General features: G+C 46.7%; 3 protein-coding genes and 1 non-coding gene across 6 annotated transcripts; 1 reads left to right on the forward strand and 3 right to left on the reverse strand.

The window, feature by feature from the left end:
• Window positions 1–205: 205 nt before the first annotated feature.
• LOC135392572 (uncharacterized) lies at window positions 206–733 on the reverse strand. The gene has a single exon (XM_064623278.1). It carries the CDS (start codon window positions 731–733, stop codon window positions 206–208), a length of 528 nt encoding a protein of 175 aa, XP_064479348.1.
• Window positions 734–1,549: 816 nt separating this feature from the next.
• LOC135391981 (large ribosomal subunit protein bL12m-like) lies at window positions 1,550–4,354 on the reverse strand. Its single transcript, XM_064622578.1, has 5 exons — window positions 4,178–4,354; window positions 3,690–3,855; window positions 2,752–2,826; window positions 2,557–2,691; window positions 1,550–1,867 (listed from the first exon to the last, which is right to left on the reverse strand). The coding sequence occupies exons 1-5, from the start codon at window positions 4,258–4,260 to the stop codon at window positions 1,751–1,753; spliced, it is 576 nt and encodes a 191-aa protein (XP_064478648.1). The 5' UTR covers window positions 4,261–4,354; the 3' UTR covers window positions 1,550–1,750.
• On the forward strand, window positions 4,010–22,173 carry LOC135391980 (TBC1 domain family member 16-like). 3 transcript variants are annotated; one of them, XM_064622576.1, is made up of 12 exons: window positions 4,010–4,161; window positions 5,128–5,357; window positions 8,236–8,450; window positions 10,292–10,623; window positions 10,694–11,245; window positions 12,604–12,782; window positions 14,556–14,717; window positions 14,788–14,936; window positions 15,608–15,742; window positions 15,806–15,992; window positions 17,405–17,728; window positions 18,695–22,173. In XM_064622576.1, exons 2-12 carry the CDS (start codon window positions 5,157–5,159, stop codon window positions 18,890–18,892), a joined length of 2,634 nt encoding a protein of 877 aa, XP_064478646.1. In that variant the 5' UTR covers window positions 4,010–4,161; window positions 5,128–5,156; the 3' UTR covers window positions 18,893–22,173. The 3 variants fall into 3 exon arrangements, with proteins under 3 accessions (XP_064478646.1, XP_064478645.1, XP_064478647.1); XM_064622575.1 differs by lacking the exon at window positions 4,010–4,161 and adding an exon at window positions 4,533–4,699; XM_064622577.1 differs by lacking the exons at window positions 4,010–4,161; window positions 17,405–17,728 and adding an exon at window positions 4,533–4,699.
• Trnas-aga (transfer RNA serine (anticodon AGA)) lies at window positions 16,839–16,910 on the reverse strand. The gene has a single exon. It is a non-coding gene; the product is annotated as a tRNA-Ser (tRNA).
• Window positions 22,174–27,250: the final 5,077 nt, after the last annotated feature.

Below are 27,250 nucleotides of genomic sequence, written 5' to 3' on the forward strand. Positions count from 1 at the left end.
TTAGCTCTGCCTTGCTGTATATCAATTCAATCCTACTTGAGGTCCTCTTCGCGGGTGGATGACACCAGATGTCACCCCCAGTGAAGATTCATAACGCACAAGAAGAAAGTTTCACTTCAGCAGTTTATGAAACGGTAGCTTTTATGATGTATACAGGGCCTTCATAACAGGCAAGAACAACAGTAACTAGAACAAACAATAGCGATCAGCTCTCTTCGTCGGAGTCTTCGCCGTGTAGGGCTTTGGCAACGGCGAACCAGTCCTGCATGAGAACCACTTTGTCGTTTCCAGAAGGCGGATGGCTCCATTTCCAGTAAGTCAACTTGTCAAATCCACACCTTGCGTAGAAAGACTTTGTTTCTCCCGATTCCGTGGGCAGATTCTTGAAGACAACGCCTTTGTAGTCTGCAGGCACCGAGACGTCTCGTCCCAACAGCGGTCTTCCTCGGAAAGACGACTTGAGTGTGTTTGGAAACTCTTTAGAGTCTTCTATCATAGTCTCAAAGTAGTTAGATACCTTTGCCTTGCCACTGTGCTTTATTTCGCACGGTAACAGATGGATTTTCTCGGTGTTGTTTAAGTCTGCGCGCTCGATTTTCAACCTGGCGTATGCCGCCATCTTGCTGCTGATGATGATGATGATGCTGATGGCCATGCCCTTTGTAACGGGTGGACGTCGCAGTTCTTTCTGCGCGTCTCGGCCGGGAACCCTAATATTCCATCCGTGTCCCATTTGTTTCCCTCCACCAAAACATTAGTCTCTTTTTTGTGGTGGCAATATGCTCGCCGCTGGTAAATCCAAGTGCTTTCTTAGCTGTGGCTGCCGTTGCCAGCTGAAAATTCTGTTTCTGCTACGTTACCCCTGTGATGCAGAAATAGTTAAATACGCATAATGTAAAACCCCGAGACTAAGGAACACGAAAGGACAGACACAAATACGAATGAGAGAAAGTTCGTGAATTTAAGTTTCACGAGCAGCGGAGAATTTTTGTTTTCAGAAATGCAGTAGTTCGCAAAAATAAAATCGCAGACGAGCACCGCGTGGCAGCTGAGGCCATGCATGTGGAAAAACCACGTAGGAAAAACAGACACTGGGAAGAGACTGTAGTTCTGGCTTCGACTAGCAAATGGCTTTTCTTGATCAGGAGCACAGCTATTTAGAAATGGCAGTTTGTTTTTAACAAAATAATCTACACAAAGTAAACAATTGTTTTTGCACTGAAACTGCATATCTAGCTGAACCAAAACTGTATTATTTTGATTTGCAAACGGAACAGGGCACAATACTTGAAGCTTTACAAAGAAATTAATACTGGGTAGTTTGTGGAAGCTCAACTTGAATGTATACTACACCAAATACTATAAAGAAAAACAAAAAAAGACACAACAGCTGTTGTCTCCCTCTGTCTTTGTGCTATGCGACGGCTTACATTCAAGATGGACTCGTAGCTTTCACAGAAATGTAAAAAAAGGAATGCGTACGAACCACACGATAAACGTCATACTTAGCAGTGTGCTTTATAGGAGGACGCACACTCACACAGACACATTTTTCTGTAAACGTTTCCACTTTATTCTGTCAGAACAACTAGTCTACACAATGATCCTAACAATTTGTATACCTAGATGAAAACAAAATGCTGCGTCTAGCACAGCCCCTCGGCTTGAGAGCACGAAGGGCCAGAGAGTCTTTGCCGGCGGGATGAATGCGGCACGTCGTGGTCTGTACAGCTCTCGAACAAGCGTGCCTCTATTCTATCTCACACGTTCCACCAGCCGCTTCGATGGCTGCTTTCAACTTTTCCGCTTCGTCTTTGGGCAGGTCGGCTTTCACCACCTGCGGCGCGCTTTCCACAAACTTCTTGGCCTGCAAATAGTCAAAAAGGCAACGCTGTATATTGTGGTGGATAGACCCGAGGCATAGCATAGGTTTCACTCCCGGCTGAATCTGCAGGGTTTCCCTCGGTACAATGTGCTCGTGCTGTAGGCCACAGGTGAGCATGTGTTCATGACGGCCATCACAGACATCATCTGCCATCACATGATGAACAATGATGTGATGTTACAGTTGAATTATGGGTTTTGAAGTTGATGTCTAATGATGAGATTTGAACTTATGATGATGATGTGATGGGCTGCGAGTTATTCCCACAGTGATACAACTTCTAATAAACTTCTGGAAAGGTGTCGGAATATGTTGCAGACATCAAAATGTTCGCCAATGATGCCCCAAGTATGAATTTTTTTTCTCTAATAATTAAAAAGATGGGCTAAAATTCAGTCTCCCACGGTGTCAATTGCCAATTTTGCCATTCTCTTGAGGTGTTGCGGAATCACTATCTTTGAAATGAACTCTAGAAGGCAATATTAATGAAAGGATGCCTCAAGAGAGCAGAACGAAGTTAATGCTGCTGATAAACTGTCATCGGAAATGTTGCGAGGTCAGCATGTGGCAGAACAAATTTTTTAGGTGTAAATTTTTAGCAGTCATTTTTTTGCTTCAGTTAAAATGCGGTAACTTAGAAAATCCTATGGTTTCAAGTTCAAAGAATGTACCTGAACTAAGTTGATGCCTTCCATGAGGTTCTTCAGTTCCTTGATGAGCTGGATCTTCTTCGGCTCGTCAAATTTGACAAGCTTCACCGTGAACGCCGTCTGCACCTTGGCCACCACGCCACTGTCTTCGTCCTCCTACAAGAAGATAACTATGAGAACTCTTCAAAAAAAAATGTCTCGCCGTGTTTCGCATACCTCCTTTGCGGCAGCAGCTGCAGGAGGTGCCCAGCCGCCAGCCATCATTGGCGTCTCTTGAATGTTAAGGGTCTTCTGTCGAGAAAGAATTACCACTCGTTAAGTTTCGCGGAGACAATGGCTGTATCTCCATATATAGTCACCTCAGGGCTTTAAAAAAAATTGGGAGGGTGTCTAGAAAATAGTGCCTATAATTGAACCAATTACCTGTATTGAAGCAAAAAACTGTGAAGTGTGAAAAAGTATGCGCTAGAATCTTTTCCATATGAATTTGCACGCCATCAAGTTACGGAACGAGGGTCCCTATCTGCTGTGCATGCCGTCTGCTTCCTCCGTAAACATGTCTGATAAATATGGTGGATATAGATATACGTTTTACACCATATTCTACATTTACTTTTGTGTCCATTTTTTAGAATAGTTTTCTTTTTTCTGGTAGAAGGTTTTTCTTGTGTGTATGTATCACGACCTACTAGATTGTAATGACCACGTCGTAATCGGCAACCCCTATGAGCAGCCCGTCCGCACGATCCGCTACTCCTTGGTCCGCGAAATCTACATCATGATTGGACAATGGAAATTTGAATTTTGAATGCGCACGTACGACAACCGTGGCAGACGACAGTAACAGCTCCCATGAAAACGCGTAGAATGATGATGATAATCAACTTTAGAAAGAAGCATCTCCCGTGGGACATTCACCGCTTGTACAAAAATACTAAGGTAAGCTGAAGTACAAAGTATTGCAGAAATTGAGGTAGCAATACCAGGGCCGATGAGTAGCGCCACCGCTAGCTTCCAGATGCGGCGCTGGGAAGAGGTGCCTATGACATGATCGCTATAATCTAGTATGTTGTGGTATGTATATATATTTTTCTCTTTTGAAGTTTTGGAAACAGAGCTACCGCAGAAAAAGTAGTAAACCGTAGTGTTATTACCTTGAGGAGGTCATTCAAATCGGCCACTTCAAGAAGTGTGAGCTTCGAGATTTCCTCCACTATCCTGGAGATCTTGACTGGATATCGCTTCTCCTCGGCCGCCGACAGGGGTTGTGCCAGGACCTGTGTGCTGTACTGTAACCGGTGCATGGCACAGGCTGGAAGTCTGCAAATAAACGTTACACGGGGCGTTGGCAACAAAGTTTAATTCGCATTAACGGGTCCGAAACGTGCTAGCTGCACGGAGAGGGTCACATCAGCCGTCGAAAAAGCCACATTGCTCGGTTTGTGCTCATGCTCGGCTCGTGTCTTACGAAAATGTTTGTTCAGTTTTATTTATAGTTAACTGCAGTTAGTTACAACATGGTGTTCCCCACGAGAACCCAAGGTGTCGTTTTCTTAGGATGAACACGGCTAAAAACTGAAAGTGCACGTTCTAATATCCACGGGACCGGCTGCACGAAGCGATTCAGTGAGAATGTATTCACCTATCTTGTGCATTTCGGAGACACCGTGCAGTTGCGGATACTAGGTGCGCTACCCTACGAGCCATGACGCCGGACAAAGGCATTGAAAATTCACAAAAACGTCTAAAATACGGAAAGTACTTAGCCCTGTAATCCAAAACACATGCTCAAAAAATAGAAAGTCTGTTAGATATATTCCGCAGTAAATAGCAAAATAGAAACCCTAACAACGCATTTGTACTGCGAGAACTACTGCGAATCAAAAACAAATATCACGTGGATACACTTAAATAAGTATAAAATAATATATTGTACCGCGTTATTTATTTAAAAGTGCGGTCCTGTTTAAATTTGTTGCTGTCGTCTGCCATGACAGTTGAAGTCATATGGTGGTGCGCGGTCAATCGGCACTTACGGATAATGTCGCTGCGGCTAGATATCATACGGATTAAAAATGCTTAGGCGGATAATTTTAGTTCGTTGTACCACGCGTAGTATAACTGTAGTCTTCAGGCTCTTCACGATTGCTTCCTCCAGTACGTGGTGAGTAGTCGCGCTCCTCCAAACCGAAAGTTTCATCGTGTTTGCTCGCATATGTGCGCAGTATTCGGGTCATAAAACGCCAGAGCAATTAATCTCGTTGATGCATTCGTTACCTATACGATGTATGACGACTGTATAGCATGTAACCTTACTACAATCTATCAAAATGAGACTAATAAACTTCTACGCAGCACTGCAAGGTACCCTTCAAGACGCGAGATACCTTGCTGATAATTCAATTATACTGCTGTCACGTTATTAAAATCCTCCTTATTTCCTTCGTAGCCACAAGGAGTTTTTCTCATAAATAATTTTTTTCTATTATCATCTTAACGTCAGAGCGTTAGCGTACGGATATATTTGAGTACACTTTTTGGGAGAGTGTAACGCAGCTTGAATATAATTTGTGTATCACATTTGCGTGACAGAATCTCACGTAACAGCCCGATGCACAGCCATGCACACATGGATCCGACGAGCTTCAGACCTGTTCCAGTGGGGCTCCGGGAAGTCGAGGTCCACTCAGAAATCGTCCGGAGCGTCGGATGGAGAGCTAATCTATTGCAAGAACAATATCTGCGTCCACCCACCCGTCTCGGACAAGGCTGGTGTCTCCCATCATCCAGGATACCTGACCATCAAAGCTCAAAATGATCCGGTATACCATACAGATGTACCTCCATTTATAACCAGAGGTGGTTTATCAGAAGCCCCCTGCAACTTGATAACGCTCTCGGGCTGAGATGTTTGAGAGCACTTTTAGGTCCCACACTTAGGTACTTTGCCCCAGGTAGAACCTCTCCTCTTGCGAACCGTGTTTAAGCTTCAGACACATGTCTACAATGATACATGAAGCTCCTCCACCTTTTTTGTTTGGGATTCTGGATAACAGGACATAACACTGCGGAGAACAAAAAGAAAGAATGGGTTGCCCTATAAATATTTAACATCTTGATTGTATGAGCCACAGAAAGCAGTTTCTACTTTCTAGGACATTGAATTCAAAGAGGTCTTTTACTGTATATAAAAGCGATCTTACGAATATAAACCAAAGAAAGAAATGATGTCCCCATTCTTTCTCATGTGTTCACGCGAATACGACAGAAACATATCGAATCCACCTGTTGACTTCCAGCCGTGCATGTAAACGGGCTGATTCGCTAGAAAAGCGCGTAGTATCCAATCCGCTAAACAGGCTTGGATCGAGACAGTCAATGCACATTCGTGGAGCGCGTGGAAACGGAAGATGCACATTGGGTAAGAGGAGGGATTATGGGTTAGGCGTTCACTGCAGTGTACCCTGTGGATGTCCGCTGCCGGTAGGGCTGAGAAAGACAGTGACACGTGTAACACGTGCTGTTCTCATGAGGAAACGTGAGCATTTCTTGGAATAATGAGCAGATTAGATATTGGTGATGTCCTTCACTTCAGGAGGCAGCGAAATCAATCCAAAAATGTACAGGAAGAAACGCAGGCTCCACATTACAGGCGGACATGGCACTAGCTGAGTGCACATTAGAAGAACTTGAAGTCCAGGCACAACAACATGCGTTTGCAATGTTAGTAGTATCCATTTGACATTTTTTCTTTTTTAATCAAGAGGCCAGCTGTCCGGACGATGTTGTTTTCACATTCGATTGCGAAACTGCAGTGGAAGTGCACCTCTAGCTTTCAAATGTGACACCTCGCGGTGCCATCTCCACCCAGGACTCAGTACGCATACACATAAATGAAACCATATCAACTTAATTCAAATTTACATATTTGAACTACATATTTAGATATTATTAAAATAATATGCTATGCTAAAGATGTGCTTCTGTCATATTAATGTAAACGCAGCTAGGGTGCTGATTTTCTATGCATCTATTACACCTTTCGTTATAAAGCTTGGAACGCAGGTGTGCATCAGTCGTGCCTATTTATTTATGTGGCAAAACTTGGAGCAAGGTGTCACGTGCCATTTAATACCCCTGTCAGACGGGCGCACTTACGGCCTTAACGGTTACGGTCTTATACCTCTGTCAGACGGGCACATATACGGCCCTTAAGTTACGGCATTAAGGAATGGCCGTAAGTTACATACGGCCCTAAGCTCTGGGGAGCTGCCAGACGGTATCCGTGAAGGCATTTTGTCGATGATGTCCAAGTCGATAAACAAGTCTGTGAACGCTGAATGTAATGTAGTGAAATCACGCTTTTTCTTACTGAAAGTACACGAAAACAACGTTTTGTTGGTATTTTCAAAATATAACAGCAAACTATATTTGCTTTTAAGTGCTTTGGATATTTTTTTGAGTGGCGTCTGACTTTTTGGATGCAGACGACACGGTGCGATGCCGTGTGCAGTGGTTCGAGGGTGTAACTATACAAACGTAGCACTTGTACAGGTGGGATAAAAAGTGAAGCAAATTGCAAAAACGCCAGAAAAAGACGAGAAAAAAAAAAGATGACAGCATTACGTCGGGTAAAACGCATTTTATTTCGAATTGAATTAAATGTGCTAAATCCTGTTTATGGTGTGCTTGGTAACGAGGCTTGGGCAGTTTCGATGGAATGCCGTAGACTGTCTTGCGGGAACGCCGTTGCCCTTCTACCTCAGTTTTGTTGCAAAGGCCTTATTGCTGACCGTCTGGCAGGAAGTTAATGACAGTATGCATTTACGGCCGTGACCGTTAAGGCCGTATATGTGCCCGTCTGACAGAGGTATTAAGTACATACTGTCATTATGTTCCTGCCAGACGGTCAGCAATACGGCCTTTGCGACAAAACTGAGGTAGAAGGGCAACGGCGTTCCCGCAAGACAGTTTACGGCATTCCATCGAAACTGCCCAAGCCTCGTCACCAAGCACATCATAAACAGGATTTAGCACATTTAATTCAATTTGAAAAATAAAATGCTTTTTACCCGACGTAATGTTGTCATCTTTTCTTTTTTCATGTTTTTCTGGCGTTTTTGCACTTTGCTTCGCTTTTTATCTCATCTGTACAAGTGTTACGTTTGTAGTCGTACTCTCGAACCACCGCACGCGGCATCGCACCGTGTCGTCTGCGGTCTGCCTCGTTTGCATCCAAAAACTCGGACGCCGCACAAAAAACTATCCAAAGCACTGAAAAGCAAATATAGTTTGCTGTTGTATTTTGAAAATACCAACAAAACGTTTTCGTGCACTTTCAGTAAGAAAAAGCGTGATTTCGCTACATTAGATTCAACGTTCACAGACTCGTTTATCGACGTGGACATCATCGACAAAATGCCTTCGTGGATACCGTCTGGCAGCTCCCCAGAGCTTAAGGCCGTATAAAAACTTATCGTCCGTAAAGCCGTAAGTTTGTAAGGTCGTAAAAATGGCCGTAACTTACGGCCATTTCTTAATGCCGTAACTTTAAGGGCCGTATATGCGCCCGTCTGACGGAGGTATAAGTCTCTCAACATTTTTACAGAAATTCGTTTTGGATTCAAAAAACTGTCATTTGCCTAGGGGGTGCCAGAAGAAGCGTGTCACGTTTAAGGTCTTTTTGCTCGGGACCTCTAGGTGGTTGGCTGCACGCTGTGGTTGACGTGGATCCCGAACACCTCGCTCAAGAAGCACCCACACAGCCTGGAGAACCGCAGCACCTGCAGCTCTCCGTGCCGTAGCACCTGCCCAAGTACCTGCCCGAGTATCTGCCCCAGCCCCACCTCCCTGAAACGCATGGTTCCCTCTCTCGAATTCCGCGACTCCGACAGACAGGACGAGTCGTGTCACAGGTTGGTTGACTTTCATTAATGCCTCTGTGGAGCGGTGCTGCGGTACATCGTGATGGGGGTACCACGTTACGTGATTCCTATTCATGAACTCGACCGAGGTGAGAGAGAGAGAGATTATGGTTTTAATGGCACAAAGGCAACAAAGGCCATAGAGCGCCAAAACTACGGTGAGTGTGAGAGATGCTTATGGGAGAGATGGTGAGAGATGCTTATGGGAGAGATGGTCAGCGTCTTGGTTGCACAGAGATGTTGCGCTCCACAAGGGAGACGGTCGTAAAGGGCATCTACAGGTTTTCCCGGCGATTTTTAATCCAAGTGCCAGCTAAATTAATCCTCATGCCATGCAAACTTTATGGGGCACGGATTAATTTAGCTGGCACTTGGATTAAAATCGCCGGGAAAACCTGTAGTGATGAGCAAGCTTTTGCACACAGAATAGATAGAGCCTGAAGTTGTAGGGTTTAACCCGATTCTTCCCCAAGTTTGAACCGCGAATGGAAGGTTTCCTCTTTAGGGTGAAACCCGATTTTTACCCGGCAAATTGCCCTCACTGAGACGCCTGTAGGAATGCACACTAATTTGCTTGACAGCAAATGCAGTTGCATCACCGTTTGTACCAAACAAGTGCAGTTAATGGTACCGTAATGTTACACGTAAGTTTTGCCTGCGCAGTCTCAGTAAATGAGCCCAATTTCTCCCCGAATTTAGCGTACTGGAAGCTTTTTTTCGCCCGAATTTAGGAAAAAATATTTCCCAAAAAACTTCAGGCTCTAAGAATAGAGGCGATTACAATAACATACTACATGTGCGTCAAGCTGAACAGATGCTGCGTTAGCCGTTAACGTGTTAATCTTGCACTCTCGCAAAAGCGCCCAAACGGAGTCCTAGCACTTGGTGATCGGAGCAGGTATGCGGATTCTTTCGTGTCTCTGTTACCATTCAGCATATGTAAGACTCTGCCCCAACCCCTAATAACAACCCTGGGCAGTCAGCCCTCTAACCATACGAGGCTTCGATGAGGCATGAAGCCTCGTGCAGGACATCCGGCGCGGGCCAATGTTTGACGACGTCGGTCTTGGCTTTTGAAAAGTTAGATGAGATTTATGTAGAAAAAATTCTGGTTTTCCTAATTGCTTTTTCTAGGAGGTGCTACTGAAGTTAAGAAAAATTATCAAAATCGGGCACTAAATTCATGAAATGCTGAACTTGCCACTGTTGTTTATGTACAGGTTTTGTTTGTTTCCCACGCATTATGGCCACTGATTATATCGTTGCAAAGTTGTGGCATCAGACGCAGCTGTGGACAGCATGAAACAGATAGGCACCAATGCACACTGCAGTACAAGATTCGGGTGGACTGTAGGGCAGACGCAGTGAATTCAAAGCAATGGTATGCCGAGTGCTGTCCATGTGATTTCAGCGTTATGTTTCAATAACAAAATCATCTGAAAGATGACGGCAAATACTCGCAAAACTAATTGGACCAACGAATTGTTGAAATAAGAGGAAGTTGCCACATGCACTTGTCGCTGGTCATATCCCCTATTGAGCAGATGCGTTACCGATATATTTTGGGACCATGATCTTCTCTGTACAGTCAAACTCCTTTACAACGAAACTCAGGGGACAGCAAAAAAAATTTGCAGTAAAGGTATTTTCGTTAAAAAGGATGTCCATTATTGGACCTATAGGGCTCCAGCAGGACCGCAAAAAAATTTGCTGTAGTGGTATTTTCGTTAAAAAGGTGTTCGCTATAAAGGAGTTTGACTGTATTCACAAATCATTAAAACTTATTAGGTTGAGAAAATGTACCAAAAGCCTTTCTCGGTTTCTCCTTTCAGATGGCCAGAAGGACAGAGTATCAGCTCCCTCGCCTCAGAAGTGGGCAGTCCTCGTGAAGAGGGTGGAAGCTTGGATTCGTGGACGGCCAGCGACAGAGCGGAAATGACTGCCTCCACCGTGGAGTCACCCGGACTTTCGCTGGATCCAAGTGACGCGGAGAGCGGAACGCTGACGTGCGAACCGGCTTGTCCGGAGCAGGCCGGACCGCCGGAGCCGCCACCTCAGAGCCAGACTGATTCCGGCATCGGACCCGAAGAAGTGTCCGCCGCTTTGGAATCTATGATCAGCTGCCTCGATCGAATAGGGACAGACGCTAATGTCTGCACCGGAGGTAAGCGTGACGCGCGTTCCCGAGTTTACGACGATTAATTGGTGCGATTAATGAATGCGTTATTTTTCAGGCACCATCCACGAACATCCAGATTCTGCTGTTGGAAGCCTGTCGGAAAAAGATAGCTCAGCGACAGAACGCGCCGCGGCACTGTGCGAGCCGGAAAGCCAAAGCGCGGAACTAGAGCAAGAAGTGATAGGTAGTACTACGGACGTGTTGAAGGAAAATGGAGAGCACGAAACGGATTCTGTCGACATCGAAGTCTGCTCTGGATTGGATACCTCCGACAGCAGGGAGATACCAACGGTCATGCTGAGCAGGCACAGTCGCAGCAGACACTCGGGCGGAAACTCTAGTTCCACGTCTACGTGTTCGTCGAGTTCTAGTTTTAGTTCTTCGGAGAGGGGAGCCGCTAAATCCAGGAAGGATACCACTGAGTCCCTCAGAACGCGACTGCTCCTGCAAGAGGGCACGCCTGAGTCGCTGGCAGTGGCTCACAACTTGGCTTTCCCGGAGCAGGTCCAGCCTTCCTCGTCGCCGGACTCCTCGAGGAGTCCGACCGCGTGCCGTCGCATCACCTTGCTGAGGGAGAGTCCGTGCGGAGTGTTCTCGGTGGATCTCAGTAAGCGTGCACGAACCGAGCAGCTGTTTATATCGTTTATTTGTTCGTGTTTATTTTGGTGCAGTCGTGCTTCCCATTTGCCTTTGAAATGGGGATGTTAAAGAGACTATCCTTGCGTTTGCTGACCAAGAGCGAGGGAGGCTCCACCTCCTGGATGTCGGCCAATAGGAGGACGCGAAGGGCAGGCACTTCCCAAGCCTCTGCTCTCGCCTAAGAGATGGCGCAGCGTTGCCATTGTTTCGCGTGTCGCAAGGCTTCTGCCATGGCGCACCAATCTAACCAACTGCTTAGCCGTCCGTTAATCAGCACTTGACGCTGTTTTGCCTGCTGCAAGGCTTCTGCCATGGCACACCAATCTAACCAACGGCTTCGCCGTCCATTAACCGGCGCATGCATGACTCCCGTGTTGACGGATCGGGTTGGAGTTAGATTGGTGCGCCATGGCAGAAGCCTTGCAACACGCAAAATAACGGTAACACTGCGCCATCTCTTAGGCGAGAGCAGAGATTTGGGAAGTGCCTGCCCTCTCTGTGCTCGTATTGGCCTGCATCTGGGGCCTCCCTCCCTCTTCGTCAGCAAACGCAAGGATAGTCGTTAAAGAATCATAGCGAACCTCGTTTTGAAGGTTGTCTGCTCTAGAGAGCGCAAGGGTATTCGAAACTTCGCTGTGTTTTTTTTTCTTTGTTGTTTCTAAAGTGAATACCCAGGGAGACGTAATGGGTGATGGATGGATGGTGTTGTTGCCAACACAACTGCACAGTTATTAATTTAATTGCCTTACTGTAAAACTTAGGCCTGTTGGGGCGAGACACTTCACACTGCCACATTATGAACGACAGAGAATTGGGTGATGTGCACTGGGTGGTATGCTGACGAGCCAGCTGGATTAAGCCAGCAGAATTAATTAATTAATTCAGGGGTTAATTAGGTAATGGCAGTTTGGAAATAGAATGGCGTACTGCCCCTTGGTGGTTGCTGTGTGTGGTCAATGGGACAGCTCCCGGACAGTTTGTGAGAACAGACAATGCAATGGCTTGTAGTCCAGCAGTGGCTTGTAGTCCGGCCATTTTCTCAAAGACAAAAAAGATGATGAAAGTGAAACTAGAAGGTGATGTGAAGGAAACCTGTGATATGGTGGGCTAGCCCACCATACTTCAGTTTCGTAACAAGATGGCAACAGTGATGCGACAACTGATGCCAGGCCATGACAGGTGCCCCCCAAATGGTGGAAACTGCGTAGAAATGTACTTCACAACAAGTGTAACACAGTGAAAATAACTCACCTTTTTGTCGCTTTTAGTCTTAGTAGCTCGTCGGAACTTGCTTTATAGATATCCTTCGTATGCCATATTTTCCAGGCCACATGCGCTCGCTTCGTCTGCTGTTCAGCAACAAGGAATGCACATGTGGCCAGCTGGTGATTGCCAGTCGAGAGAGCCAATACAAAATATTCCACTTCCATCACGGAGGTCTGGACAGGTTGGCACAAGTCCTTGGAAGCTTAGACTTCTTGCTAAAAGGAAAGCACACGAACAGGGTAAGGACATAATTTAAAAAAAAAAGGGAACATACGGGAGCTATGACTGACGGAACCATTGTCGGCTATATTATCGGCAATATACTGTCGGCTAGCCGGGTCGGCTGTATTCTTCTATGGTCTCGTCAACATTTTGTCCCGACCGCGACTGTAATAGCTGCGAGACGGTAACCATGAACTGTAAAGGTGTAGGTCAAGTTTGTTAGATTTCCCAAAGGTTGTAGCAAATACAAAGAAAAATTTCGTGCGTAAAACCCTGCAATATATGCAAAAAATGTATGGTTTCAACCTTAAATTTTTTACAAGAAACATGTACATTTGTAAACTACAGGAGCAAAGTTAACTGTATACGAAGTTTACGTAAATGTACCTTTCTACAAGGGAGATGGTACATGTATAGTGCTGGACAAAAGTTTACGGAACATGCTCCGGCGCATTCCTTCCTCAGTGCGACGGGCTACCAGCGAATGGGACCGTGCTGACTTCCAGACGTGTGCCTGGGTAACCCGGCCACCCGTTTGCAAGTCCGTAGGGTGATATTCGCTGCTAGCACACCACTCTGAGAAAGAAATGTGCCGGAGCGTGTTCCGCAAACTTTTTTCCAGCACTGTACATGTACCATCAGTGTTAACTGTAACACATAATGGGGACAGTTCTGTGGTGCGTTGGCTGCTGGGTTTGAGACTAACTTCAAGTGCACGTGCTGTATGGGTGGTTGCAAGCGTGAGTGCGCAGCTACATTCAGTTATAGGCGAGGCAGGCGCCCAAGTCCACGAGCAATGTCGTGAGGCAGTGCCGGGACCCATTCTAAAACTCAGAGGCCAATGTCCCATGGTTCTGGCGTCTGCGCCGGCCACATACCGTATTTACTCGCATAATTTGCGCACTTTTTTGACCAAAAAATGATGCGAAGGTTGGGGGTGCGCAAATTACGCGAGGCATTAACAAGCCGACTTGAAAAATGTGCAAAATCTGTTAAAAGATGGTCCTTTAAGTGAATAATACAGTACAATCTTAAAAAAATTTTGGTGTAAAAAAATTACACCAAAATAAAAATTTATGCAAGAAAATAGACAGTGACTGTTCATTTTCTATAACTGTCAGTGAAAGAAGTCGGTCGTAAGGATTTTCTCTCTTCGTTTTTGGCCAATGCTGTAAATTTGCGAGATGATTCAAAAAGGCCCATCACGTGCTTTCCACGCTTTTTCTAAAGTGAGCTTCTCCTAAAGCACGCATGCGTTAGGTGAAGCCAGCTTGCGGAATGCTGACGCGTATGTTGCCGCCAGAAGTTTTCCTGATATGTTCCCTCCACGTGTTCTGGTCGTTCTTTCCTAAGCCAGCGCGATGTCACACAGCTTCGCGGTTTATTGTAGTGAGGGGATAAAAGGTCAAAACAGAGATAAGATTCCATAGCGGGTAATCCCTTTGATCTTATCTCCTCCACCAAGGGAGAGTCATTGCTTGCATTACGCAACATGATGTAGGGAATTCGTGGTGAGGATCTCCCTCTTTTTTCGAAAGAAGGAGCAGCATGTGCCCCGTGACGCGAGAGCGTCACGGGGGGAACGACCTCTGTTGCACACGAAAGTAGGAGTGCGCAAATTATGCGGGTTTTTATTTTCACAACTTTTTTAGTGAAAAAGTGGGGGTGCGCAAATTATGCGATGGCGCAAATTACGCGAGTAAATACGGTAGTTGCACGTTCTAGTCAAGTCTGACTGCCACTGCACATTCCCGAAAATACAATGTGTCATTATTTCTTTATCAACTTAGAACGAAAGCTGCCCATACGCCCACTTTTCTGTCTGGAAGCCGCAAGTGCCCGATGAAGAATGCCACCCGGAAGAAGGCATCTTCACTCAAGTCGACGAATCTGTCTGGAGAGGTCACATGACATCGGAGGGCGTGATTGAGGACGAGCTACAGCTGAGAAAAGTAAACGAGCACCACACACACCTAGAGGCGCGTTGGGTTGTCGGTAACTCGTCTGCTTCTCGCCATGCAGGCTATCTTCTTCAAGGGCCTCGACCCCAGGTTACGTAAGGAGGTGTGGCCTTTCCTCCTGCAGCACTACAGCTTTGCGTCCACTCTTGAGGAACGGGAACAGATTCGCAACGACAAGTACATCGAGTACCAGAACATACGTCTGCTACGGTATGTCTTGGCACGTGGTGGGCTCGCTTCTACTCTGTACAGTTGTTTGGGGCTTTTTCTGCGATTCTTATTTATCTCTCGCTGTCTTCCGGTGCAGGCCATTGACAGTAAGTAAACGCACAGACTTTTCCGATTGACCAGTCGGTCCCACTTTTATCGGGCACCAACATAGTTTTTTGAGATGTGTAGAAGTTTGTTTTGTGTGGTGGGTACAGTGCTGGATAAAAGTTTACGGAACGCATTTTGGCGCGTTCCTTCCTTAGAGTGATGCGCAGGCAGTGAATGGTACCATACGGACTTGCAAACAGGCAACTGGGTTACCTAGGCTCATGTCTGTAAGTCCGTACGTTCACATTCGCTGCTGAGGAAAAAAAGTGCCAGGGCGTGTTCCGTAAACTTTTGTACCTAGGAACTTTCAGAACCTTCGGCAGCACGCGCCAGCCAAAGCTTCTTGTACGTCATACACCATCACAGTCCTAGTGGACAGTCCTGTCATCCTCTTTACCTGCAGCTGGTAGTTACTACACAGGCTGGATGTCTAACACTTGAGAGCAGTGCTTACGTTTGGGGCTGCTGCTATATGCTGGTTCTCGTGCCTCCATTACGTCGATTTCTTCCGTTAAATGCCGTCTTCTTCTTTGAAGTGCCATTTAAGCTCGACGCCCTTTCAGGGAGAACATGAACGAAAAGGAGCGAGAGTGCTTTTGGCGCAACGTCGAGTGCATCGTCGAGAAGGACGTCATTCGTACCGACCGCACCAACCCGTTCTACGCTGGTGACGACAACCCCAACATCGAAACCATGAAGTATGACTGTTCTTCTTCCCGAGGTATTGTACCCCCGGCACTAAAACTCTGCCCGCTCGCCAGGAATATCCTGCTAAATTACGCGGCCTATCAGCCTTGGATGGGTTACACCCAGGGAATGTCAGACCTTCTAGCGCCGGTCCTAACAGAGTTGCAGGATGAGACGCAAGCCTTTTGGTGCTTTGTGGGCCTCATGCAACACACCATATTTGTGTCTTCTCCCAGGGACGGTGACATGGACACCAATTTGGTAAGCAGCACCTTATGGGCACGTTTGAATATAGCAGGTGGCTCGTACAGAGTACCGTATGTTACAGACTGTTAACCGAACCATGCTGAGATGTGAAGTGGTGTTTTGAGTTACCACTTGGTGAAAGGTGTGGGATGCCGGAACTGGCAGCCACTATCACGGGTTGAGCACAAAGTTATGGTGGCGATAATCAGCAAAAAGATAGCCTATTAGTCTCACCTCTGTATAAGACGCATCATCAAAATATTCGAAGAAAAAAAAAGCCGGGACTTATACGCAAGAAAATATGGTACGTTAAAGCGACGGCGGTGACTCGTACGAAAAATGAACGCGAAGAAGCTGCCGTCACGAGGTTTCCAAGTGCTGTAGTACTGTTCTAAACAGTGTTGCACCACATAAGGAGCGCATTAATTATGCGTGTAAAACGTTGGATCTCGAGACTCAAGGTATGCTCAACACCATTTTATTCTTGAGCACAAGGGCCAGTACTTCTGAAACCGATAGCATACCTCCCAAATCTCCCGGATTATGAGCAACACTGCAGTTTCGTAAGGCGGGCTTCACATCATGCAGGGAAGCATCAGGTGAAGCCCTCTTTCGGGAGGTGTGGTTAATATTTGGGAAAATTAGGTAGGTATTCGACTCGCAAATCGAATGCTTCGAGCGAATGACATTCGATTTGAATTGCGAGAACTCGAACATTCGCGCACCCCCAGTACTTACAGTTGGGTCGATAACACTGTAAGCAACGAGATTTGGCCGAGGCAGACCACACTTAGGGACGACACAAACGCGTAAGCCTCAACGCCCAGAAATCAACGAATGCAACAACTCAGGGAAAAGAGGCGCTGACGCCAGGAATCGAACCTGGGTCTTCTGATTTCTGGTCAGATACGCTAACCACTACACCACACCAGCACGCCGTTTCCCATGAGCCATTGAGTGCCTCAAGTATGGGGGGGGACGGACAGCCAACCACGCTATTCGATTCCTGGTTCCGCTATTCGATTCGCAGGTTCGATTCCTGGCGTCAGCGCCTCTTTTCCCTGAGTTGTTGCATTCGTTGATTTCTGGGCGTTGAGGCTTACACGTTTGTGTCGTCCCTAAGTGTGGTCTGCCTCGGCCAAATCTCGTTGTTTACGTCGTTTACAGATCGCCCTGGCCGTGTACGAACGAGAGAGTGAATGAGAAAAATGTAAGAGAGAATGGGGAATAGCGTGGTTGGTTGTCCGTCCCCCCGTACTTGAGGCACTCAATGGCTCATGGAAAACGGCGTGCTGGTGTGGTGTAGTGGTAGCGTATCTAACCGGAAATCGGAAGAACCAGGTTCGATTCCTGGCGCTCAGCGCCTCTTTTCCCCCGAGTTGTTGCATTCGTTGATAACACTGTGTGCGCCTCTCTACCGTGCGCAGAACTACCTGCGCGAACTGCTGCGAGTGATGACTCCGCGTTTTTACGAGCACCTCAGTCACCGTCCCGAGGCGCTGGAGCTGCTCTTCGTGCATCGGTGGCTCCTCCTGTGCCTGAAGCGCGAGTTCCGCGAATCCGAGGCCCTGCAGATGTGGGAGAGCTGTTGGGCCAGCCACCAGACGTGCCACTTCCACCTGTTCCTCTGCACCGCCATTGTTGCCCTGTATGGGGAAGATGCCGTGGAACAGGACCTGAGGCCCGACGAGATGCTTCTCTACTTTAGCTCCCTGGCCATGCATATGGATGGAGAGCTTGTACTCAGGAAGGTGGGTTGCCCTCAGATTTTCGCCCTCTTATCCTCCACTGAGTGGCTCTCTCGGGGTGTCTGCCAGCATGGGAAAACTGGGAATTGTCGGGGAGTGTTGCTGAAGAGCAGCTGGAGTCGGGGAAAATTGCGGACGAGTGCAGTGGCGACTGGGGTTGCCACCTTTTCTATCGGCCAATACTGAACCGCGGGGGGGGGGGGGGGGGGGGGGTTGCGAGCGGAACGCAGTGGGGTTTGTGTGCAGAGACCTTAGAATCAATATGATTTATGCAAAGTATTTTTTTACCGAACGTTGCTTTAGTTATCTCAGACTACAAATAACTGGGTCTCAGGAGGAAAACCAGTAGAAGTCGATGGCAGCCTGGTCACTCTGAAAGGCGAGACAACCAGGAAGGCCCCTGATTGGCCGGCTAGAAGGCATAACGTCGCATTTTTATTGGTCCCGTTAACTGCATTTGCATTGCGGCCAGTGCCGTGTGAACTATCTTAAACTATGCATTTGAGGAGCTGTTACTGCCACACCGGCCTCAATTTTTTTTGCCCTGTATTGGTTTGGACGAAGTGGATTGCGAAGGACCGTATCAAATTCTTAAGTCTCGAAAGCTGAGCACTGGGCACGAAGGGTTCTAATAATAGGTTCTCTACAGAATCTTCATGGTAGATAATGAATGTGTCTTTGATTGCTCATTTTAGCTATCGCTCAGTACTTTGTAATGATGACACAGACGAAAAACTCCAAGTCGTAACGTTTTTACTACGACTTGGCCAATTCCCGAACATTTTGTGCCCGGATTACACCTTCACAGAAGGAACACTGCTTTAGCCCATTACCCATTGGCCCTCCATTGCACACTGAATGTGAGACACTTTGTGAGCTACAATACATCCTTGACACACGTCCTTGTCCTACTACAAACTTCCCAGAGTGCACTGGAACAGCCTAATATGACCCGGCCACATATTGCAGGCACGTGGTCTGCTGCACCAGTTCAGACTCCTTCCACGAGTTCCGTGCACGCTGGCTGGTCTCTGCGAACTCTGCGGATCCGGAATGTGGGACAGCCGGCCCGTTCCCCTCATCGACTGTCGGGGCCACTACGGCGAACAGCGCTCCTGTCCCTGGGGGGGACAGGACCCCCCGCCGGGAACGGTGAAACACCTCTGACCCCCACCCAAGGTTGCCGGACACCCGTGCCAGTGTGGCCATCCGTGCATCTTCCCACCCAGAGACGTCGTGTGTTCTGTGCTCGGAAAAATCTTCAGGCGACGCTGATCCCTGCGAGGGGACACGCGGCGTCGTGCGCAGCCGCGGCTGTTTGCGGACCTTTGGGAGCTGGACGGTGCCTTCTTTACATCCGTGGTCGTAAGGCGAGCCACGCGTTAAAGGCGAAAAGAGATTACGATGAAATCAAAGCTAGTCACTTCTAGTCCCGAACGCAAGGGGACCAGTTTTTAGTAGGTGGATGTTCGAAATGCCGTATTTTCCAGAGCACTTTATTCTCTCAGCTGTTATGACCGTGTGAGATGTTGAGATATTACGGGATTATAACGATCGAGTGTCCCACATTGTGACAACCAACATTGGGCAGGTATTTTAGACGTGTCGTTGTTTTAGCATGCCCGCATAACCTGGTTAACCCGGGTAAACTGGGAATTGTTTTTGCTTCTCCATTTGGCAGCTTGAAACATTGTGTGTTTGCGAAGATTACGACTTGCGCACGAGCACTGTACGGGACTTACTTACGGGACTGTACGGGACTTACTTACGGGACTGTACGGGACTTTGACACCTAAGGTGCGTAGAGGCTGGACTCCATACCTCGCAACAGTAGCCAAGCAGCTGCAACTAGCGCGTCTGCCGTTTTTTGCTTCTTCTGGACATCTCACAGCTTACACGCAATGCTGTGCTACAGGTGACTACAACAATAGCAGTCAATGGGGTGGGGTGGGGTGAGCACAGCTGCACCTGAAAAAGGAACTGTGCCCACATAGTACCTCAATCTACTCGGATGATGTACCCCGAACCATGCCTTGAACAGAGAAAAAAAAAATCGTGAAGCCCCTGAACGGGGTACACAATGTGAGGAACACTTCAATGTCATTTGTGGGAATTATTGCATGTAAAGTCGCTTGATAGGCAGGCACACATTCTTCCTGATGCCATTGAGTCATGTGATTGGCCCTGAGAAATTACATGAAGGAAGGTACATTTGGGGAAAAACACATGACAAGACACTGAAACCGGGAGGTCCTTAGGCCTTTGCACAACGGGTGGCGTTTCAAACCATTGCATGTTACGCAGAGCGTGCTGCTGTCTGGAATACGCTGTCTACAGTCTTTCATTTGCGAGCTATGGGATCCAGCCTTAACAGGTCCATTAAATCGTTCTAAAGCCTTTACTAGACAACCTGATTTTGTTGCGCTGGAAACAACAGCTAAGTCAAGCGGAATAGTGGCAGCCAAAGGACAGAAATGTGCCAAAGCGCAATTTGCTCTTGCAAAACTTGTGAAACAAAAAGTGCTAAAGTTGAAGCGCTAATAACAATCACACTCTCTTAGCTGGTCTCAAGTGTCTGTGTACAACCAGACCTCATTGCCGGACTTTCCGACATTAGTATTTTCATCAACTGCCCCCATGCCCAGTATTTCATCTGTCGCAAAAATAGTTCTTAGGGTCTGAGTGGAGACAATCTCAACAAGGAGGAAACCTGTCCACTTACCATTTCCCTTGGTTCGTTTCCTTGCAGAACTGTTAACACGTGCAAATTGTTGCTAAGCGACGGCGAGTGGCATGTTTTGAAGTTGTCCGTGTCAGTGTTTTGCCATTTGTTGCTTTGTGATGTGCTTTCTGCATTAATAATCCTCTTCTATTCTCGATCCTTTTAGATGTTGTGTGAAAGTGGGCTGTACATACGTATGCTACGCTTTGTGACGCATCACTCGAAGTAGTGACATCCGACGTTCCTTTGCTGTCATCCTGTGCGACCACACTGTGTTCCTGAGGTGTTCACGTAATGCTCAGTGCAGTATCGCGAGAGCCAACGTGTCCTGCGGAGGACATATTTTTTGGCGTGCGTTTCTCAATTTCTACAGTGTGCAGTCTGTACACACTGCGTTATCCTGATATTGCCCAAAAGACGGTTGGTTCTTGTTTGCGAGACCAGACTGTCGTAGCACCAGTCCTTTTGTCTAGCGCAGCTCTTGTTAGGCACGAAGCGCTTTTCGTCACTGGTTTTCTCTCCACGCTCCCGTCTGTGGCACCGGTAATGGCGGGAGTTATACCAGAAAGACGAAGTCCCCCAAGCGTCTCTTTCGACGCAAAGCGTTGTTAAACGAGTACGCATCCTTGATGTGTACCGCTTGAAGTGTACTTAACTATAGCACAGTTTCATCAGATAGGGCTGGAGCAGAGACACCCAAGTGGCGCTTAGGAAAGTTAGCAAGAGAATCGTTCAATTAGTTGACAAGAAAGTGTTTGAGCTAGGTCACTTAGCTGATAGCTCTGCCATGGGTAGGTTTGCTGTATTCTGACCCAGTGCGTCTGGTTCACGACACGCTCATCTCAAACAGAAGTGGTGCAGCCCTGCCCTTCTTTCCCTTCGTCTGTCCAGGGCGCCACTAGGGTGGCCCCGACCAGCTCCAGCAGGTGTAACGGTGTGATTGTTAAATATGCCTTGAGCTGTACATAAGCTTCCTGACAGAACTCTGTTTTTTTACGATTTTCGAAGGTAATGTTCTGGGTAAATGTGCACACTTTTCTTGCGATATAACTAGTCATTGTGGTGGTGTGTGCATTTTTTGCCTCGCCCTATTTTGTAGCATGTAATGTGGTCACGATGCATTCCTCTTTTTTTTTTTTTTTTACTCCTCTTGGAGTAAGATTGGTGTTCATTTTATAGGCGTATTTTCCGAGGCAACATTCAACAGTATTATAATACTAATGCAGAACAAAATGAGATGCACAAGATTGTTAACAAGATACATAACACCACAATTTTTTTTGTAATTTCTTGCAGCATGGGCTCTGTGCAAAATGATGATAGGGATTTGATGATTGCCTGCACAGAAATGTTACAAAAGTTAGCGCAAGATACAAGCTTAGAAAAGTAAAACACGTAACAACTTCCAATGCAGTAATGCATTTGTTCAGCATTTCAGTTTAAAGAAATGTTGGATCCTTAAATCTCTGTTTTGGATTTCAAAGCTACCATAATTTATTTTATTCTTACATGTGCGTGTTTGGCACTGTGAGGAAAAACATTGCTAAGCGTGGTACCTGGACCCTTTTTTGTGTGTTTTTTCGGCACTCTCTGGCAGATATTTATAGGTACACATGTACATATGTGATCATGGTTGTGCATTGGTATAGTTATGAGTAAAACATGTGCCTCAATCAGATAAGTATATATCCATGAAGTGTGAATAAAATTTGTTTTTATAAAAGTATGGAGAGATTAGATTTCTATGCAAAGTGTGCACTGCAACACGTTTGTTTTTGTCTATGAATCGAGTATTTTGCCATTATTGGCGGAAAAAATTAAAGTGCGCCGATCGAGCTCAGCAGGAACACTGCTTTTATGGGAGCACACAAGTGGGCTTGAAATAAAACCTTTCGAATTTTGACCCCAACAAACACAGAGTCATTTTGCCATTTTTTAACAAAAAAAATTAGTGCTCAAATCATGCTACAATTTAGCGCAGACACCCGGCAGGATCTGCGCTTCAATTTCGGCACACACCAGCGGCGTGGCCGTGTGCGTAAAAGCTTCGGTAGCCAAGGTCGTGCTGAAGACTGGCAGGTAGAAGGGTAGAAAATGCAGTGCAGTGCCTCAGGACGAGAGCCGCCGATTTTTTGAACAGCAGCTGCTCTTCCGACTGGAAGGTAGAAGGGTAGAAAATCCAGCCTAGCGGTAAGGTAATATGAAGGGAAGTGCCTCAGGGCGAGAGCCGCCGATGTTTTGAACAGCGGCTGTTGTGACTGGAAGGTAAAGGGTAGAAAATCTAGCGTAGCGGTAAGAAAATATGATGGGAAGTGCCTCAGGACGAGCCGACGATTTTTTAAACAGCGGCTGTTCTTCGTAGAAGGGTAGAAAATCCAGTGTAGCGGTAACGAAATATGAAGGGAAGTGCCTTAGGACGAGAGCAGCCGATCTTTTAAAGAGCGGGTGCTCTTCCGACTGGAAGGTAGAAGGGTAGAAAAACCAGCGTATCGTAAAGAAATATCACGGTGCTTTGGAAATATTAAGGGAAGTGCCTCAGGACGAGAGGCGCCGATTTTTAAAAACAGCGGCTGTTCTTCGTAGAAGGATAGAAAATTCAGCGTAGCGGTAATGAAATATGAAGGGAAGTGCCTCAGGACGAGAGCCGACGACTTTTTAAAACAGCGGCTGTTCTTCGTAGAAGGGTAGAAAATTCAGCGTAGTGGTAAGGAAATCTGAAGGGAAGTGCCTCAGGACGAGAGCCACAAATTTTTTGAACAGCAGCTGTTTTCAGACTGGAAGGTATAAGGGTAGAAAATTGAGCATAGCGGTAAAGAAATATGAAGGGAAGTGCCTCAGGACGAAAGCCGCCGATTTTTTAAACAGCGGCTGTTCTTTGTAGAAGAATAGAAAAATCAGCGTAGCGGTAAGGAAATATGCAGGGAAGTGCCTCAGGATGAGAGCCGACGATTTCTTAAACAGCGGCTATTCTTCGTAGAAGGGTAGAAAATCCCATGTAGCGGTAAGGAAACATGAAGGGAGGTGCCTTAGGACGAGAGCAGCCGATCTTTTAAAGAGCGGCTGTTCTTACGACTGGAAGGTAGAAGGGTAGAAAATCCAGCGTAGCGTAAAGAAATATCACGGTCCTTTGGAAATATTAAGGGAAGTGCCTCAGGACGAGAGGCGCCGATTTTTAAAAACAGCGGCTGTTCTTCGTAGAGGGGTAGAAAATTCAGCGTAGCGGTAATGAAATATGAAGGGAAGTGCCTCAGGACGAGAGCCGACGACTTTTTAAAACAGCGGCTGTTCTTCGTAGAAGGGTAGAAAATTCAGCGTAGTGGTAAGGAAATCTGAAGGGAAGTGCCTCAGGACGAGAGCCACAAATTTTTTTAACAGCAGCTGTTTTCAGACTGGAAGGTATAAGGGTAGAAAATTGAGCATAGCGGTAAAGAAATATGAAGGGAAGTGCCTCAGGACGAGAGCCGCCGATTTTTTAAACAGCGGCTGTTCTTTGTAGAAGGATAGAAAAATCAGCGTAGCGGTAAGGAAATATGCAGGGAAGTGCCTCAGGATGAGAGCCGACGATTTCTTAAACAGCGGCTATTCTTCGTAGAAGGGTAGAAAATCCAATGTAGCGGTAAGGAAACATGAAGGGAGGTGCCTTAGGACGAGAGCAGCCGATCTTTTAAAGAGCGGCTGTTCTTACGACTGGAAGGTAGAAGGGTAGAAAATCCAGCGTAGCGTAAAGAAATATCACGGTCCTTTGGAAATATTAAGGGAAGTGCCTCAGGACGAGAGCCGACGATTTTTTAAAACAGCGGCTGTTCTTCGTAGAAGGGTAGAAAATTGAGCATAGCGGTAAAGAAATATGAAGGGAAGTGCCTCAGGACGAGAGCCGCCGATTTTTTAAACAGCGGCTGTTCTTTGTAGAAGAATAGAAAAATCAGCGTAGCGGTAAGGAAATATGCAGGGAAGTGCCTCAGGATGAGAGCCGACGATTTCTTAAACAGCGGCTATTCTTCGTAGAAGGGTAGAAAATCCAATGTAGCGGTAAGGAAACATGAAGGGAGGTGCCTTAGGACGAGAGCAGCCGATCATTTAAAGAGCGGCTGTTCTTACGACTGGAAGGTAGAAGGGTAGAAAATCCAGCGTAGCGTAAAGAAATATCACGGTCCTTTGGAAATATTAAGGGAAGTGCCTCAGGACGAGAGCCGCCGATTTTTAAAAACAGCGGCTGTTCTTCGTAGAAGGGTAGAAAATTCAGCGTAGCGGTAATGAAATATAAAGGGAAGTGCCTCAGGACGAGAGCCGCCGATTTTTAAAAACAGCGGCTGTTCTTCGTAGAAGGGTAGAAAATTCAGCGTAGTGGTAAGGAAATATAAAGGGAAGTGCCTCAGGACGAGAGCCGCCGATTTTTTAAACAGCGGCTGTTCTTTGTAGAAGAATAGAAAAATCAGCGTAGCGGTAAGGAAATATGCAGGGAAGTGCCTCAGGATGAGAGCCGACGATTTCTTAAACAGCGGCTATTCTTCGTAGAAGGGTAGAAAATCCAATGTAGCGGTAAGGAAACATGAAGGGAGGTGCCTTAGGACGAGAGCAGCCGATCATTTAAAGAGCGGCTGTTCTTACGACTGGAAGGTAGAAGGGTAGAAAATCCAGCGTAGCGTAAAGAAATATCACGGTCCTTTGGAAATATTAAGGGAAGTGCCTCAGGACGAGAGCCGCCGATTTTTAAAAACAGCGGCTGTTCTTCGTAGAAGGGTAGAAAATTCAGCGTAGCGGTAATGAAATATAAAGGGAAGTGCCTCAGGACGAGAGCCGACGATTTTTTAAAACAGCGGCTGTTCTTCGTAGAAGGGTAGAAAATTCAGCGTAGTGGTAAGGAAACATGAAGGGAGGTGCCTTAGGACGAGAGCAGCCGATCTATTAAAGAGCGGCTGTTCTTACGACTGGAAGGTAGAAGGGTAGAAAATCCAGCGTAGCATAATAAATATCACGGTCCTTTGGAAATATTACGGGAAGTGCCTCAAAACGAGAGCCGCCGATTTTTAAAAACAGCGGCTGTTCTTCGTAGAAGGGTAGAAAATTCAGCGTAGTGGTAAGGAAATCTGAAGGGAAGTGCCTCAGGACGAGAGCCACAAATTTTTTGAACAGCAGCTGTTTTCAGACTGGAAGGTATAAGGGTAGAAAACTGAGCATAGCGGTAAAGAAATATGAAGGGAAGTGCATCAGGACGAGAGCCGCCGATTTTTTAAACAGCGGCTATTCTTCGTAGAAGGATAGAAAATTCAGCGTAGCCGTAAGGAAATATGCAGGGAGTGCCTCAGGACAGAAGTCGCCGATTTTTTGAACAGCGGCTGTTCTTCCGACTGGAGGGTAGAAGGGTAGAAAATGCAGTGTAGCGGTAAGGAAATATGAAGCGAGTGCGTAAGGACGAGAGCCACTGATTTTTGAACAGCGGCTGTTCTTCTGACTGGAAGGTAGAAGGGTAGAAAATCCAGCGTAGCGGTAAGGAAATATGAAGAGAAGTGCCTCAGGACGAGAGCCGCCGATTTTTTGAACAGCGGCTGTTCTTCCGACTGGAAGGTAGAAGGGTAGACAATTCAGCGTAGCGGTAAGGAAATATGAAGAAAAGTGCCTCAGGACGAGAGCCGCCGATTTTTTGAACAGCGGCTGTTCTTCCGACTGGAAGGTAGAAGGGTAGAAAATTGAGCGTAGCGGTAAGGCAATATGAAAAGAAGTGCCTCAGGACGAGAGCCGCCGATTTTTTGAACAGTGGCTGTTCTTCCTACTGGAGGGTAGAAGGGTAGAAAATCCAGTGTAGCGGTAAGGAAATATGAAGCGAGTGCGTAAGGACGAGAGCCACTGATTTTTGAACAGCGGCTGTTCTTCTGACTGGAAGGTAGAAGGGTAGAAAATCCAGCGTAGCGGTAAGGAAATATGAAGAGAAGTGCCTCAGGACGAGAGCCGCCGATTTTTTGAACAGCGGCTGTTCTTCCGGCTGGAAGGTAGAAGGGTAGACAATTCAGCGTAGCGGTAAGGAAATATGAAGAGAAGTGCCTCAGGACGAGAGCCGCCGATTTTTTGAACAGCGGCTGTTCTTCCGACTGGAAGGCAGAAGGGTAAAAAATCCAGCCTAGCGGTAAGGTAATATGAAGGAAAGTGCCTCAGGACGAGAACCGCCAATGTCTTAACAGCGGCTGTTCTTCTGACTGGAAGGCTGGATGGTAGAAGGCACTGGAAGGCAGAAGGGTAAAAAATCCAGCCTAGCGGTAAGGTAATATGAAGGGAAGTGCCTCAGGACGAGAGCCGCCGATTTTTTAAACAGCGGCTGTTAATCGTAGAAGGGTAGAAAATCCAGTGTAGCGGCAAGGAAACATGAAGGGAAGTGCCTCAGGACGAGAGCCGCCGATGTTTTGAACAGCGGCTGTTCTTCCTACTGGAGGGTAGAAGGGTAGAAAATCCAGTGTAGCGGTAAGGAAATATGAAGCGAGTGCGTAAGGACGAGAGCCACTGATTTTTGAACAGCGGCTGTTCTTCTGACTGGAAGGTAGAAGGGTAGAAAATCCAGCGTAGCGGTAAGGAAATATGAAGAGAAGTGCCTCAGGACGAGAGCCGCCGATTTTTTGAACAGCGGCTGTTCTTCCGACTGGAAGGTAGAAGGGTAGACAATTCAGCGTAGCGGTAAGGAAATATGAAGAGAAGTGCCTCAGGACGAGAGCCGCCGATTTTTTGAACAGCGGCTGTTCTTCCGACTGGAAGGCAGAAGGGTAAAAAATCCAGCCTAGCGGTAAGGTAATATGAAGGAAAGTGCCTCAGGACGA

The sequence above is a fragment of the Ornithodoros turicata genome, chromosome 4 (assembly GCF_037126465.1).
Source record: "Ornithodoros turicata isolate Travis chromosome 4, ASM3712646v1, whole genome shotgun sequence".
Classification (NCBI taxonomy): Eukaryota; Metazoa; Arthropoda; class Arachnida; order Ixodida; family Argasidae; genus Ornithodoros; species Ornithodoros turicata.

What these genes read in the sequence shown, in the direction of transcription:
- LOC135392572 (XM_064623278.1), bottom strand. Translation starts at nt 733, where the DNA reads ATGGGACACGGATGGAATATTAGGGTTCCCGGCCGAGACGCGCAGAAA.
- LOC135391981 (XM_064622578.1), bottom strand. Translation starts at nt 4,260, where the DNA reads ATGCCTTTGTCCGGCGTCATGGCTCGTAGGGTAGCGCACCTAGTATCC. An exon ending in CAGCTGCTGCCGCAAAGGAG is followed by an intron (nt 2,692 to 2,751) that starts GTATGCGAAACA and finishes ATCTTCTTGTAG; the next exon opens with GAGGACGAAGACAGTGGCGT. An exon ending in AAGGCATCAACTTAGTTCAG is followed by an intron (nt 1,868 to 2,556) that starts GTACATTCTTTG and finishes GACTATTTGCAG; the next exon opens with GCCAAGAAGTTTGTGGAAAG.
- LOC135391980 (XM_064622576.1), top strand. Translation starts at nt 5,157, where the DNA reads ATGCACACATGGATCCGACGAGCTTCAGACCTGTTCCAGTGGGGCTCC. An exon ending in CCCAACATCGAAACCATGAA is followed by an intron (nt 15,743 to 15,805) that starts GTATGACTGTTC and finishes CCCGCTCGCCAG; the next exon opens with GAATATCCTGCTAAATTACG. An exon ending in GAGAGCTTGTACTCAGGAAG is followed by an intron (nt 17,729 to 18,694) that starts GTGGGTTGCCCT and finishes CACATATTGCAG; the next exon opens with GCACGTGGTCTGCTGCACCA.